General features: G+C 29.4%; 1 protein-coding gene across 3 annotated transcripts in view; it reads left to right on the top strand.

The window, feature by feature from the left end:
• Positions 1-17,295, top strand: part of LOC145268352 (uncharacterized) — a 388,759-nt gene that overhangs the window by 49,091 nt on the left and 322,373 nt on the right. For all 3 annotated transcript variants that reach the window (XR_013864883.1, XR_013864882.1, XM_080123873.1), the window contains one exon: positions 5,390-5,626. Coding sequence is in view for 1 of the 3 variants with exons in the window: in XM_080123873.1 (XP_079979999.1) it covers positions 5,390-5,626 (237 nt within the window). In the remaining 2 variants the exon portion in view is untranslated. The remainder of the gene's footprint in view (positions 1-5,389; positions 5,627-17,295) is intronic.

The raw sequence follows: 17,295 nt of genomic DNA, 5'->3' as shown, positions 1-17,295 counted from the left end.
GAGAGAGGCAGCAAAAAGGGGAATTTTATCGGATTAATAGCAAGGACTATCGACATTATTTTAGGCTCTAATAAACGTATTCGGCACTGTTATTCATCATTACTTAGTGATTTATCTTTGAAAAATGGCGTATCTGATATGCTGTATTTGAATATGAAGAAATTTGTTAAGATAAGTTACAGAAATTATTTATTGCTTTTATAAAATCTGAGTTATTGAACGTTTTTTGATATTTTTTCCAGATTTCGATACAATTACCGATTCCGTTTTAAATTCAAGATTCAAGATTCCGATACCATGACCGATTTCGATTCGTTTAAAATATCTGAATATTTTGCTAAAAAGTTGTCTATTAATTTTTATTTTCGGCCTACTATAAAAATATGTTTATGTAAGATATGCCTATATTTCCGGAAATATAATTGTGGGATGAGTTTAAAATAAATAAACGTTTATGATGTTATCATTCTTGTTAGCAATGGAATGTAAAGTTTTCAACAAAAAAACATTAAGAATTAATTAAAAGAATCATTTTTGGCATCGAAAAATATGCATTTTTTTTTTTTTCGGATTCCGAAACTACAATAAGGTACACGTCCTCAATATCATCCCCAGAAATACTGTGTCGCCGTTGGGCTGCGTTACAACCCTATTTAGTCTCGAGAAATTCTGCTTCATAGACTTTTCTTTGGAGAGGACTTAATTTATAGCAGAATTTCTGAGGCGCTCTTAATGGGGAATGCTAACGTGCTCTTGAGACATTGTATTTGTAAGTCGGGGTGAGGTATTCCGGGTACGATGTATTTTATTCAAAACCACACCCAACCTTGTGCCTTGCCTAAATAATATAATCTTTAGACAGTCGTAAAGTTTGTTGTTTCACAATGTTCAATATTTAAATCATGTGTGCTTTATAACGCTATAAATCGTAAAGGCGTAATCGTTACATACATTACATTTCGTGTAGATTTTCAGACAACTCGTTATATGTACGAATGCAATTAATACAACATATCTTTTAAAAGTATTCCTTTCATCGATCTGATTTGCAGTGTGTCTTGCATCGCAGTTTTTTCATACTGCATTAACGTTTTTTTTGTTTTTTTTTTACACAGTGGTCACCATTTATCAAGGCCCGGAAGCCACTCAGAGATAAGGGTTATTGCAAGTACATTACGTTAGTGTGGAGATTTGATGAAGTGTTTACTTAAGGGGGCGGTTCATTAGGAATTTGTTAACGTTGGACTTGAAGACATCCAAGTTGTAGTCCGGTGGGAAGCAGGCAGACGGAACAGAGTTCCACAGGCGTGCAGTTCTAAGAAAGAAGCTTTGTTCATGGAACCATGTCTTTCAAAAACATATACTCCAACAATTAACTTCGCATTTATAACAAGGTTTACAATCAATACTATGCTAGGTTTAAATTATACGTGTTTTCCTACAGTAGACGTCATAAGTAGTCAAGTAGTGGTAAACCTTTCGATCCTGTGTAAATACTTTTCTAAATAATTCGCAATATTATTGTTTTATATTTATTTATGTATCTATTGAATGTGAAGACATCTTAGGAAAATCGAAGAGGCCTCTTTATATTGGCTTCTAATACGCCTTAAATTTACACGTATATATACTAACAGAGTCACACACACACACACAAACACACACGTACACACACACATGTGTGTGTGTGAAAATATATTAATAAAAAAAACAGCACAATGGAAAAATGGAAAATAAACAGATGCTTATTAATAAATTAGATATACTGAAGATAGAATCAGGCTTGAGTGTAACATGCTTGAACTCTAGCAAAATATGCATATATATATATATATATATATATATATATATATATATACGCATATATATATACATATACTTACATACATGTATATATACGCATATTTGTATATATATATATATAAATAAATGCGTATATATATACATATATATACGCATATTTGTATATATATATATATATATATATATATGTATATATATGCATCTCACTCTATGTATATATATACATGCATATATATATAATTATTTACTATAATAATTATTAAATTTATATATATATATATATATATATATATATATATATATATATATATATATATATATATATATGATGGGCTCTACCGTCGATTTCGACGTATGAGGTTCTGCCACAACAACTAAGTTGCCCAGAAATCCGCACAGATGATTTGCTTATAGTGGAGAAGGCTTTGTGTAGAGCCATCCCCACTTTTTGGTATTACTGCTAATCTTTTTTGTCGGTGCAGACGACTGCCACGGGACAGATTATACTGTAAACCGTAAAGATATATATATATATATATATATATATATATATATATATATATATATATATATAGAGAGAGAGAGAGAGAGAGAGAGAGGGAGAGAGGGAGGGAAGAGAGAGATACATAAGTGTGCGTAAGTGTGTGCATATGTATATGAGTTTAAAGAATTCTCATTGGTCCGCCAAAAAAAGTTTATAAAATCAGCCAGATCCCATATTCTGTTTTCTTTTGTATATCTATTCCAGTTATTTCATATTTTAGTATTACAATATCATGTTTAAATTGTCTAATATATCTTGCATTTTAATACAACTATTTGTCATAATTTAGATTTTTAGGGTAGCGTATTTGTTGTTGTTGTTTTTTTTTTCTTGTACTTTATATCTTAGCATATCTATCTTTACTTAAATATTTTCTTTTTAAGTATATCCGTATCGCTATTTTCAACTTCAGCTTGTTTAGTGTATATCATTATTCTGTGTACTTTTCCTTTTTTATATTTTCGGTATTTTACTTTTTAATACGTCAGTTTTAATTTTCTGTTTCATATTGTAAGTTATATATTGTATTTTCATTATTTTCATTACAGTATTTTTTTTCTGTATTTCCTTCGAATGTTTACATCTTTTCTGTATTTTTATTTACTATATATATATATATATATATATATATATATATGCTCCTATTGTCTGTATTTTATTATATATCTTTTATTATCCGCGTTTTTTATCATTAGTTTATATTTTGATGTGCATTAGTTTTATTTCCTATATTTTATACTTTGCTGTTATGTAAAGATTTTTTTTTACGTTTCCATCAATCTATTTTCATTTTCAGTGTCTTATAATATACCCTGATTTTTTAAATATATCTTTTTATTTACAGTAATTCATTTTTTAACATGTATATTATTCTTAGTAATTCATATTTTAGTAAATATATGTCATTTTTATTTTCATTTTTCTTTTTTTTTTTTACATATTTGATACATATCGATTTTCATTCTCTGTATTTTGTATTTTAGTTTATTTTTTTCTTAGTATTTGATATTATATGTCTCTATTTTTATTTACATTTTTTAATATTTTGGGGAGTCGATTTTTATTTTCAACATCTCATATTCTAGTATGTCTATCTTTCAATTTGTTATGCTATATCAATTTTATTTTATTTTCAGTACATTGTATTCAAAATATTCATTTTTAGTATTTTATATGTTAGCATATCTATTTATGTTTATGTGTTTATATGACATGTATTTTCTAATTTTCAGTATCTTATGAATTAATATAGCCTTTTTACTCATCAGTATTTGATATATGCGTATGTCTAATTTAATTTTAGTATTTTTTTATATTAGCCTAGTTTTATCTATATATTGTTTATCATATATATGAGCATAACATGTTTTGTGTTCAGTATATTATATATTACCATATGTACGTTATCTTAGTATATATTATGATATTTAGTGTATTTCAATATTTTATATGTGAGCACACCTTTCATTATTTTCAGCATTTTATATTTTAATAAATCTATTGAATATTGGCATTTCAAAACAAGGTAGCCTTTTTATTTTAGTATTTATGCATATGAGCATATGCATTTTATTTGCATACGTATTTATTTGCATATGCATTTTATTTGCAGTAATATATATATATATATATATATATATATATATATATATATATATATATATATATATATATATATATATATATATATATACTAGCATGGGTGCCCGGCGATTCCCGGGTGTTTGAAGTATGCTGAGCAAAAAAAAAAAAAACAGTCAATTTTTTAAATTTGACCCCTATTATGACCCCTTAACATTTATTGTTTTGGGCTCAAATCAAGTTATTAAGTTAGATCCATATCCAATGAACCTATATCTAAAATATCAAGTGTTTAGACCCCAAATTTTCGGAGGAGTTTGGTAGAGTTCTCAAAGGTCAAATCGTCGAACCTCAATACTCTGTATATCAAATTTCGAGTCTGTAGACTGAAAATTAACAGAGTTATTGCGTAGGGAAATGTACACACTGACACACACACAGACACGTTCACTTTTATAGATATATAGATAGATAGACTAATAGATTAAACAAAAATATATACGTATGCATAAATATATACAGAAACAATTTTTTGTTTACTGTAAAGATTTTACACAAATATTATGCAAGTATAAATCATGTAGAATATCTGCATGAATATAATTACACGTAATAGTTAACTAAAGATGATCATACCATAAGAAAACCGAAAAAAAACTAATAGGGAATTAATAAAAATGAATGTTTAAAAGAATATGCAAATAAGCTAGATCTTTTGCTAGTGAATGCATTTCCACAACCCACATATAAGAAAATTGTATTTTCATTTTAAATAGATAGAAAAGAGGGTTTTAATATGAATATCAATACACATAAAAAAACGAATTTATAGGAGTATAGATATATATTTCTGTAGAAATATATTTTCTTATTATATATCAATCCTTATTTAAGAAGCTCAATGTAATTACAGAGCAATATAGAGAAAAAATGACAAAAGGTTATATTCCAAAATTCATGATGTTGACTATCTTATAATGTATTCCTTTAATTCAGTTGACTTATATAAGAAGTTCAACGCATTGTAGCTCAAGAATTGTATAAGTCAACTGAATTAAAGGAATACATTATAGCATGGTCAACACCATGAATTTTGGAATATAACTTTTTGTCATTTATTCTCTCTCCCTCTCTTTCTATATATATATATATATATATATATATATATATATATATATATATATATATATATATATATATATATATATCTTAGTATTTTATATATTTATTTTATTCCAGTATTTTATATGTTATCATACTGACATTGTCTTAGCATTTTATATATATTACCGTAGCTCTTTCATTTAAGTACTTTACATGTGAGAATATCTATTTTAATTTTCGGCATTTAATATTTTAATATATCTATTTTAATTTTCAATACTTTGCATAGTTTAATAGTTATTCTTTTTTACGTTGCCCTAAATATTTATGTATAAACAGTTTTAATTTTTTTTTCAGGTTTCTCTCCGCCTAGTACACAAGGAATTGAAATTAAAGGGGCTATGCAGAACGGGACGAAAGCAACGAACATCCCTCGCCCTCTAGACGGATATTTTTTCTCTCGCCTATTACAGATGGAGACGCCAAACCCCCGTCCACGTCGAGATAAGGGCACGAACAAATCCGTCAGAATTGTGTGTTGGCACGGATCTCTTGATCATAGCCCACCTAGCTTCTTAGCCAGTCCATTAAAGGGTAATAAGACATTTAATGATTTTTGTCCTTTGTTGTATACTAGCTGGAAATGAGATTACGTTGGGTAATCTATCTATCTATCTTTTTCGTTTCCCCTCTTTCTCTCCCTCTCTCTCTCTATGTCTATGTATATATATATATATATATATATATATATAGAGAGAGAGAGAGAGAGAGAGAGAGAGAGAGAGATAGAGAGAGAGATAGAGAGAGAGAGAGGGGGGGGATTTATTTATATAAAAGTCACTTTATATGTGTGTGAGTTCCTTCCTCATAGGCTCCGAAATGCCTGAGACTCTCTTTTGCGAATTTCACACAAAGCTTATTTTTATGTCTGGCAGTGTTCTTAGATATGTTTTGTGCAGAAATTAGTCCGATAAGTATCGAAAATCGAAAAAATCTGATACTAAAAATAGTCTTTCTTTCTTATAGATCAAAAAAGAATTTATACAGAGTAATATTTTAAGTTACACCGGCCAAGGGAGATAAATCTCAGCAAATGAAGGGAGATTAACTTCTCAGCAAATCATTTCTCCTTAAAAAGAACTATTGCAATCTGAAGTTGTAGCTCAGTGGTAGAACATTCGCCTGCAGATCGAATGATCCCCTGTTCAAGCTCGTGTTTACTTCACCATTTTTTTTCATATTCATGAGTTAATTTAGGCTAAAAGAAGAGATATCATTTAAAATCGTCGCATTCCATATCTTTGTTTGCATATTTTAAAATTTACCATTAATCAGAAGTGAGTTTTGCAGAAATCGTCAAACCCAAATATCAGCTGAATGTATATTGTAAACAAACACAGACGTAATTTGATGACACGTATTATTATTATTATTATTATTATTATTATTATTATTATTATTATTATTATTTTAATTCTTTGTTTGTTTGTTTTTTCGAATTAATACACTGAACAAATTATTCCTCGTAATATTTAATAATCAATAGAAGATTGATTCTATAATAATACGTACGCATTCTGCATAAATTGAAATATAATGTGTGAGCGAATTGGATACCCAGGAAATTATATATATATATATATATATATATATATATATATATATATATATATATATAACATATATATATATTTATAAATAAATAAATATATATATAACATATATATATATTTATAAATATATATATTTATATAACATATATATATATTTATAAATATATATATTTATATATATATATATATATATATATATATATATATATATTAGATGCACCAGCCCAAATGTCACAGCAATACTCCATACATAGGCGAATGGTGGCATTATAGAGGTACAGGATACTTTCGGGTGTTAATAGTTTTCTAGCACGGTAGTGAGAGCCTACCTTCTTCGCAGCAGCCCTGGCAACGCTTTCAATGTAATTGTTCCAACCCATGTTTCCTGTGAACGTTAGGCCAAGCAGTTTGAAAGATGTACTTTCAGATAAAGAGTCACTGGCCATTGCTATTTGTGGCAGAGAAGGTTTCTTGTAATTATTGAAGGAGTATATATACGTGTAAGAATCAATTAATTATAATCATTATAATGGATGAACAATTATATGCATATATGCCAACATAGGGCCAAAACAATAGCTCTAATGTTGCCCTATTGAGCTATGTACACTGCCATTGGATAATTGATTTTATATATATTAAACCTATGGAATAAACTTTATATATATATATATATATATATATATATATGTATATATATATATATATATATATATATATATATATATATATTATGTTATGGGTAGTGGGACAGCGCTACTATCAAAGAAAAAGTAAGACGCTTTTTTTCCTTTGGTTAGTCAGTGGAAAACCCTTGAGCATGGTCCAGAACACACTTACCCCCTTCATCAGGGTAACGTGAGATTATGGAAAACAAGTGACTAATGTAATGTGAAAGCAAATAGAGTAGTTCATGATTTCATATCTCGTTGTGCTGAGCAGAACATACCTCTGGCTACAATAGTCAGGACAATCGGCAGTATGGGCACTGCTTGGACAGAAAGGAACTGCAACCTACTGTCTGTACAACTGAAAATAAAGCTATGGCAACACACCAAGCTCTTTATTCGAGAAACAGCGTGAATAGGGTCTGAAATAGTACACCTGGCTTGGTAGGAATGTGCAACAATGAATTCATGAATGCCTCGAGGGAGAAAGATGGAGAGTCATGACAATCAATTACTATATCAGAAAGGACACCAATTGATGATGATGATGATGATGATGCATCAAAAAAATTATATGTATCTATTTTCAATATTTACTTCGACAGTGCTCAATAGTAAGTAGTGCTAGGCTGTAGTTTTTGAAGGTATATAATATATAAGTTCATTATGGCCTGCATGTAATCTTATCACACTTTACCTTAGTCCAAAGTATTTCATAGCAGAAATCCCTACCATACACATGGGATAAACCGCTCCTCATCGTTGATCGATCTTAAACTAAACATTGAACCTGACCTTAAGACCAATCAAACAGGTGATATAAGTCCACGATTTAAAATTTACACAAGAAATGAATTTTCCTTGTTTATTGAACTAACTTACGATTTCTTTTTGTTTCATCGTAAGAAAGTTAAAGATAAATAATGTTTTAACATTATAATAAAATAATGGCGCAACTGATTAGTCTTCAAATAGACTAATATACACCATGGTTTTAATGATATACATGTAGCGCAAGTGCAAGTAAATTAAAATAGCTGCCTATTTAGGAGCTTTCAACGAATATTTACAATTGTTTATATTCTTAGATAATGTTTAATAATTAAAGAGAGAACCAGTAGTTGTTTATTTATTTGTTGTTTATTTGCTTGGTACGTTAGACCAACGAACTTGTCTTCACATTATTTTTAGGCTATTTACACCAAATATTTTTTGACTATTTAAACCATATATGTTTGTGACTATTTACACCATATATATTTTAAATATTTACACCATATATGTTTTAATATATACACCTTATGTTCTTTCTGACTATTTACACCATATATTTTTCTAGTTATTTACCCCATATATTTTTCTGACTATTAATGCCATGTATTTTTCTGAATATTTACACCATATATTTTTCTGACTATTTGCACCATATATATTTCTGACTATTGGCACCATATATTTTTCTGACTATTTGCACCATATGTTTTTAAGACTATTTACATCATATATTTTTCTGACTATTTACACAATATATATTTCTGACTATTTAGAGCATATATTTTTCTGACTATTAGCACCATATATTTTTCTGACTATTTGCACCATATATTTTTCTGACTATTTGCACCATATTTTTCTGACTATTAGCACCATATATTTTTCTGACTATTTACACCATATATTTTTCTGAATATTTACACCATATATTTTTTTGAGTATTTACATTATATATTTTTCTGAATATTTACACCATATATTTTTTTACTATTTACATCATATATTTTCTGACTATTTACACCATATATTTTTTTGACTAATTTACATCATATATTTTTCTGACTATTTACACCATATATTTTTTGACTATTTACAACATATATTCTACTGACTATTTATACCATATATTTTTCTGACTAGGTTTAGTTAATTAGACCCACGTGCCCTCTGCTTACTATGTATCAGTTATTAGAGCAGTATGTCTGTCCGCAAATTGCGCTTATATAATGAAGCCTATTTTCATACTTTGTTTATTTTAACTGCTTTTGTTTGACCTTTTCGTGTATTTTACGCTTTTCTATTAAATAACTTGAAATTTCTTAACGTACATATGCCACCTTTCTTTGATCCTTTATCTTGTTCGACTGTTTTGAAACAGACGATGGCTGTTAGAGTAATCAGCCAGTTACCTATGTTTACCTTTAACTTCTGTGGAAATATGTGGAAATATTCAAAACAAATCGATGAATTAATATGTGCCAATCAGTTTAGGTAAAGTGCTCAACTTAACTCAAATCTATGCTCCTTCCTTGCCAAATTTTCACAAAAAATACTGGACTAGCTACAAACGCTATATATGATTATCTCCACTCTCTACGTGTACCTAAATGTAAACGCATATTCCATGAACAAAGCTTCTTTCCCAGAACTGCTTGGTTTTCGAACACTCTTCCGCTGGCATGCTTACCGGTTATATACAACATGGTAGCCTTCAAATCTAATGTAAACAAGTTTCTGTTAATCCGTCCTCATAAATAATCAAATTCTGCCCATTTTAAGTGATTACTACGCAGTTATTAACTCTTATCCTTGATAGGTTCCAGGCCTTGATAAATAGTGCCTCCTAAGTGCATACACAAGCATTATTGGCTATGTGTTCATACATGTTTTATATGAGACCTTATTTTTAGTCGTTCATTCCGGTTTCTAAATATACAGTATAGTCAGAGACCTGAGGAAGTTGGACGTGAAATAAACTCGCAGTTAAAGCATGTATACACATGTGTAGCCAATAATGTACGCATGAATAAAATATACAATGGTACTGCTCTCTCTGTTATAAATCACTCTTATGAACAGAGGAGTTTTATTGAGGTAACATTTAGGAATAAACAACCATTCTTGTACTATATATTTGTATCTTTTACAGAAGATCAGGCCGGATTTAGTTTATTCATGTTAGACTCTCTTCAGCTTTTGTTCAGATCTGTCTAACCTCTGTCTAACATAAATTACTTAAGAGTGTCTCCCTTTGCAGTGGATTTAAAATGAGAGTGCTGATGTTTTTTATGATACTCTGTAACACATATAATTAAATAAGTATTACACCTTAATATTGAGTTTCTTTAATATTTGAGAACTTTGAATATATATATATATATATATATATATACAAATCACTCTCTCTCTCTCTATATATATATATATATGTATATATATATATATATATATATATATATATATACTCTAGGTAGAAAAATATATGGTGTAAACATTGAAAAAAATATATGGTGTAAACATTCAAAAAATATATGGTGTAAATAGTCAGAAAAATATATGGTGTAAATAGTCAGAAAAATATATGATGTAAATATTCATTCCGGTTTCAATAAAACCTTCTTTTTTTAAATCAACAATTTTCAGGATGGTCTTTCTTACTTTATTTATTTTTAAATAAATTTATACATTTTATTTTTCTACACATCTAAGACCGAAAATAATCTTTTTTAAAAAGTGGTTTGTGTGAAAAATAAAAAGAGTTCTGTTTAAGTGTTTGGCTGTTTTTTTTTTAATTTAAAATAATAAAATACATAAACAATGTTTTTATAATCATCCGGTTAATGTTAAAACTAAAATACTTAGTATTACAAAAAAATAGAATCGATAAAAAAAATAATCACATTCACTTGCATTTTCACAAGAGCAAATGTCATTTTGTGCGATTATAGGTTACATTTTTTTTCGCGTTTAAAATATGCAAATAAAAATAAAACTGTGAATTGCATTTGCATTTTACATCGGCATTTCACTAATTTTGTTTGCGTTTTACATTGCAGTTTAAATCATTTTCAAACAAAAACAAAACAAGCATGTTAACAATTTAAAGTATTTTATACATTCTGTAATTGAAAGGCTAAAGACGTTAAAATTATTCAGATCAGTTTGCCTAATCGTTGAAACCGTGTTAATAAAATGGAAATACTTAACCATCAACGCATAATAACATCTTCGAAGTTAATAAAGAAGCATGCACAGTTTTAACATATCGAATTTTAAAAACGATTTTTGATTGTATTTTCATTGCAAGTTGGAATCATTTTCAAATTAAAAAAACAAAGCAAATATATTTTTCTAATGTAAAAAAGAAACTACTTGATCAATCATATATTTTTAAAAATATTTGTGCGTGATTAAAGCTATCGATAGAAATTTAGATTAATTTGATTTTTAAAAATCGTTTTTCGCGACCCAAATCGTTTATTTCCGATTATTTTATTCGTATTTTTTATTGCAAGTTGAAAAACAAAAAAAGGAATTAACTGTTTTTCTAATGTAAAAAAACTACTTAATCAATTTACATATTTAAAAGAAATATTTGTTTTTTACGACCTAACCCCCCGTAGTTTACGCCCCAAAACGAAATCAAAATATACTTTTTCTTGACTAATACGTGTCAACAGCCTTTAAAGATAACATAAAAGAATGAATTTTAAAAAAGTAATAAAAATATAACATTTCATAGTCGGGGATTAATTTCCATTAAAAATTTTATGTAAAATGAGCACCCACTTCTTGGCCACGTAGCGGTAAACCAGACATATAATCCTTAGCATTTCTTTCAAGTTTGGTGGTGGGGCCGTTCATGACAACCAAACATTTTTAAAATATATGTAGAAACACTTCAAAACCTGTGTGCGCGAGGGATTTTCATGTTTTTTTTTTAAGATTTGCTTTGGAAATGTCTAATCGTTACATATTACTTAATCAGTTAATTATTATTTCCTGATATTTTTAAGGCTTTTAACACACAGAAAATGGGGTGTAGCTGTACAGTGCATATCCCATGCTTGTAGTTTTGTCTTTTTGTATTTCATTTTCATTTTTTTTTTCAACGGATTACACCCCTCATATATAAAAGATTTTTCATTTAATCTAAGGGCAATGATGTTGAGACCTATATTATTCAATGTATTCCGAATTGTTTTCACTGGTCGCCATGTTTGTTTTCGTACGCGCATGCGTTCAATTTTTTGCATGCACGCAAAATTGCGTACTCTTTACACTGATTGTGACCTTTGTTTTCGAGTTCACGCGTTTATAGATCAATTCTGTATACTCATCTGCACTTTAATACATTAATTCTGTATACTCACTATTCCATAGCTAGCTATAACATATACTGACCCAACGAGTCAAGGGTAGTCTTGTATATATATATATATATATATATATATATATATATATATATATATATATATATATATATAGGATTGATATGTAGTTTGCTTGAAGTTTCACAACTCATCAGTGCGGCTAGACAAGCAACTACCTCAAGCCAGGATCGAAGCCCGATCTCTCAAATGATAGTCGGAGCTTCTAACCGTTGCGCTATACAACCGCTCCTATGCGGGCCGTGAATCAACAATGTTTTGACATTGTCCAAAGTACCTAAGTTCAATTTGTTTACACAAAGAGCATTTTATGCACATAATAATTATTAATAAATTAAAAAATAAAAAAGTAATACGTCCTAAAAAAATGTGGATGGGAAAAAGATGTAAACAAAGGGCAAACAACTCCTTTCTTATAATAAACGCTCAGGGAACGAAAAAGAAATTAGCACGGAATCGCTAATAAAAAAAAAATAAAAATTCAACAACTTGTATTTATAGCGATAAAAATCGTGCATAAAAGTTCACAATGGGTCGCATTGTAACACACCAGACTACTTATCGAGCGGTTGTAGGTTCGATCCTCGTCAATAAAGTCTAGCTATAATGATGAAGAGTAAACTCTGAAACATGCATGTATATTGATGACTTACTTTTATGCACATAATAATTATTAATATATATATATATATATATATATATATATATATATATATATATATATATGAAGCTTAGAAGTTTTTCGAGTTTTAAAACTATATTTTACAAACTTCCTATTTTGGACAACACCTTCATTTGCAAGTCAATGTCTTGCAATTATTTGGATTGCTTCCAAAAATCTATGCTTAATATTATTGTAAGGAACATCAGTTGTTTACCATGAAACATTGTTACAGTGATTAATATACTATTAGATATATTTTTACTATATGCAGATTTTCTACGTACTCTGCTTATGAAAAAATTTAAGACTTTTAAAATCTTTTAATGAAGCCTTTTTAAGGATATATTTTTAAACTCAACCCACTTAAGGTTACCAATACAGTAACCCAACAGGTTATGGTAAAAGGTGCATTCCGAATACTTAATTCAGACATTTATATTTTTATAATTTGAGGCATTTTAAACTTGATGAAAATTATAAGTCCAGGAGCATAATGTATTTTTTAGTTCATTTACAGATTAGCAGACACTGCTTATAGGTGTCACCATGCCTAAAACAAGCTCATTTACCGAAGTTGAGCGTGCTCGAATTCTAGATTTCCATGAAACAGGTTTGTCACACCGGGCGTTGCAGATACGGTAAATCGCAGTGAAACTGTGATTTGTAACTTTCTAAATAACAGTGATAATTATGGAAAAGCAGAATCCACTGGTGGGCCACAAAAATTTTCTCCTGCATTGAGTAGAATAAGACGGGTTGTTGTGAGAGACAGGAGACTTTCTTCTAGTCAAATTAAGGCAATCACAGATACTGATTACAATCCAGCAACATTCAGACGACACTTACGAAAAAAGGGTATGGTAAATAAAAAACGTAAACAAATTTCTCGTCTGCTTCTACGCGACAAGATGGGCCGCTTAAGGTTAAGTCGTGAAAATCAAACATGGGACGCTGAGAAGTGGAAGAAAGTCCTGTTTTCTGATGAGAAAAAAATTAATCTAGATAAACTTGATGGCTTCCAGCAATATTCGCATAACGAAAAGAGGCTTTCTGAAAATATCTCCACACATCATAGTGGTGAAGGGTCCCTGAGGGCATGGGGTGCCTTTCTTACAGAGGGACGATGGAGCTTCAGGTGATGCAGGAGCATCGGACAGAGGCTGGTTATGTTAGGAGAAAACGCATCGTTGATGACAGTGGGCCATCGTTTGTGTGGGTATAGATGGTTATTCCAACAAGATAATACTGCCATCGAAACTGCAGAACGGAATATGACCTTTCTGCAAGAAAATGGGGTCAACATCTTGGGACATCATCATCGGACTTGAACCCAATTGAAAATGTATGAGGGTGGATGACGAGAGATGTTTATCGAAATGGCAAACAATATGAAACAAAAAAATGAACCTCGAAGCATCTTCAGAAGTTGGATGGAAATAGCTACTAATAGATCAAAATTGAAACAAGTTGACCTTGACAAGAATACTGTGGCTAAACCTACGGCTAATGAGCAAATATATATTCATAGCCTAATTTTTAACCTTTAACATCCATTAGTCGATAGCTACAACAGAGAGAGAGAGAGAGAGAGAGAGAGAGAGAGAGAGAGAGAGAGAGAGAGAGAGAGAGAGAGATCCTTAATATTTTGGTTTTAATTCTTGCTGAAGCCATTTTCAGAAGCTGGAGTAACATCCCCCGCATGTTAATGAGGACGCTTAATTCTAGCATGGCCAAAAAATTTTCGAAGTCATCAAAACCAGTGGAGGTAGAACTCATTAAAATTGGCTGTTGAATGTTTCCGGGTAATTTTCGTACAATTTCATGTAATTTATACGCTTAGTCTTATAAAAATTTATCAAGTATAAAATACCTAATTTTATAAAAATGGAAATTTCTGAATTAACTGTTTGGAATGCAGCTTTTCCATAACCTTTTAGGTTGTAGTGTTGGAAACATTAAGTGGAAGATGCTTTAAAATGTTTCCTTAAAAAAAGTTTATTTATAAAGATCTTCAAGGGCTCTTAATTTTTTTATTGGCAGTGTGTCATTATAAAGCTTATTCACTATTATTATATTGTACCCAATATCTATTATAATATATTCGTATTTCTGTCTGTTTGTTTGTTCCCAATTTGATTAATATAAAAAGGTCAAAAGTTTCACAAATTAATAACTATACTAAAAATATTCATTCATTCGATTCTATTCACTTTTATTTCTCAATAATTTCTAGGTAAACTATTCATTCGAAGAAAATCTCCACTAAATTAGCTGCCTAATTTGCATATCACATCAAAGAAAAAATATTTTATAACAACCTTAATGTTATCATTCGATGTTAGTAAGAGAATTGTTTGAGTTCTTGTGTTTAGGAATATTATTCAAAATTGATTTATTTAATATATTTTAGTCGTATTTTAGTTATTTGCTAAAGCCAACATGAATAAAGCTTACTTCCGTTTAAAAACAGAAGTAAACTTTATTTTTTTAAAAATGAAACAAAGATTTCGAACTCAATTCAGCATAACGCGGTTCATACATGATCACAGAGAGGCACAGAACTCAGAAATATCTTAGCGAGCGCGAGAAAGAGATAGATAGATAGATAGATAGATAGATATGTGAGTTATAACCGATAAAAAACAAAGACGATGCTACCTTTATGCCGGTCAAAATTACAAAGTCAATCTTTGAATGCTATTAAACTGGACATTGATTAAAGTAAATATCATCAGCAATTGGGATTAAACTGGCTAAATACAATTTCAGTCATATACTCTTAGAGCAAAATAGATTCCGCCATCATTTTCAAATAAGATATTTTAACTTAAAAGAAATATTAAGGCACTAAGTTATACCTATTTACTATGCCTCCCCACGGGACAGAGTTAGACACCAGGGTCGTTTTTTAACGCGGAGAAAAGGTACAAAAATAAAAAAATTGTCTCAGTCGTGAAGGACTTATCATCCACTGAAAGAGAACAAGAAATGGAAGTGCAGCATCTGAAGAACAGATACTACACTTTGATCTTGACCAAAAGGCCAAGTAAGGCACTAAGTTATAGAATATATAATCGTACAGATTTTATAATTAATATATTTGCTATAAAAAAAATGAATCCTGAGAATTGTTCAAAATCTATTTGTTATTTGAGAGGTGCGTATTTTATTTACTTTGTCTGCTTCAAAAATTGTACCACAAACTAAATATACGTTTTTTATGGTATTCCACGTTGCAAAATGACAAAATGAAAATTCCAAACATAATGTCTTACAGTTTATATTTTGGTGTGTTTTAAAAGTATCATATGGCTGATGGAGTATAAGACAACGTTCGGTTTAGTCGAAAACTCTACATTTTCTACTCAAGCGCTTTCTATCGGTGCATCCGATTATCATCAGGAGCGATTGTTGTTGTTATCATTTTCGTTTCCTTTGAAGCTTGGTGTATTTATAGTCTTTTTAAAAATTATTATTGGTTATAAATGTGTGTTTTTATTTTTAATTTCGAGTTTCTTATTTTATAGTTTATTTATTTAGTTAGTTACCGATAGAATGCGCTTGAGTAGAATATGGCGGAGCAGCAACTTTTGGGCGTCATTTTATGCAACATGCCAGCAGAAAGACTTCTATGCGAATGGAAAAGATATCTAGAAAAATCAGAAAAAAACAATAACTCTGTCGTGTTCAATCAGACCTGCTTGAATATATATATATATATATATATATATATATATATATATATATATATATATATAGAGAGAGAGAGAGAGGAGAGAGAGAAAGAGAGAGGCAGATAGATAGATAGATACATACATACATATATATTCATTTTGTAGACACGTTTTCGTCCTAAATATTACATGTGTAATTATGCACAATATAGAAACTATGCATAAATAGGGAGCATAAAAGTTAAATGAAAACAATCATCTTTAAAAAAACATAAAAAGAATAATTAATTAATGAACGCTAGTTTTTCAAAGAAATATCCAATTTAGTGTACCTCCAACGGTATTGGAATCGAAAAGAATAGTGCTTATTTCCCGATGCCAAAAACGATTCCCTTCATTGTATTTTTTTTTTGTCTTGTTTTGTTTCAATCTTCATTTTTTTTATTGCTGGTACAAAAGATAAAACGATAAATGCTTAT

Source organism: Euprymna scolopes, chromosome 43 (assembly GCF_053919585.1).
Source record: "Euprymna scolopes isolate OS-2025 chromosome 43, ASM5391958v1, whole genome shotgun sequence".
In the NCBI taxonomy this organism is placed as follows: Eukaryota; Metazoa; Mollusca; class Cephalopoda; order Sepiida; family Sepiolidae; genus Euprymna; species Euprymna scolopes.
The sequence above is the reverse complement of the archived record's forward strand: the minus strand, read 5'-3'. Positions and strand labels throughout refer to the sequence as shown.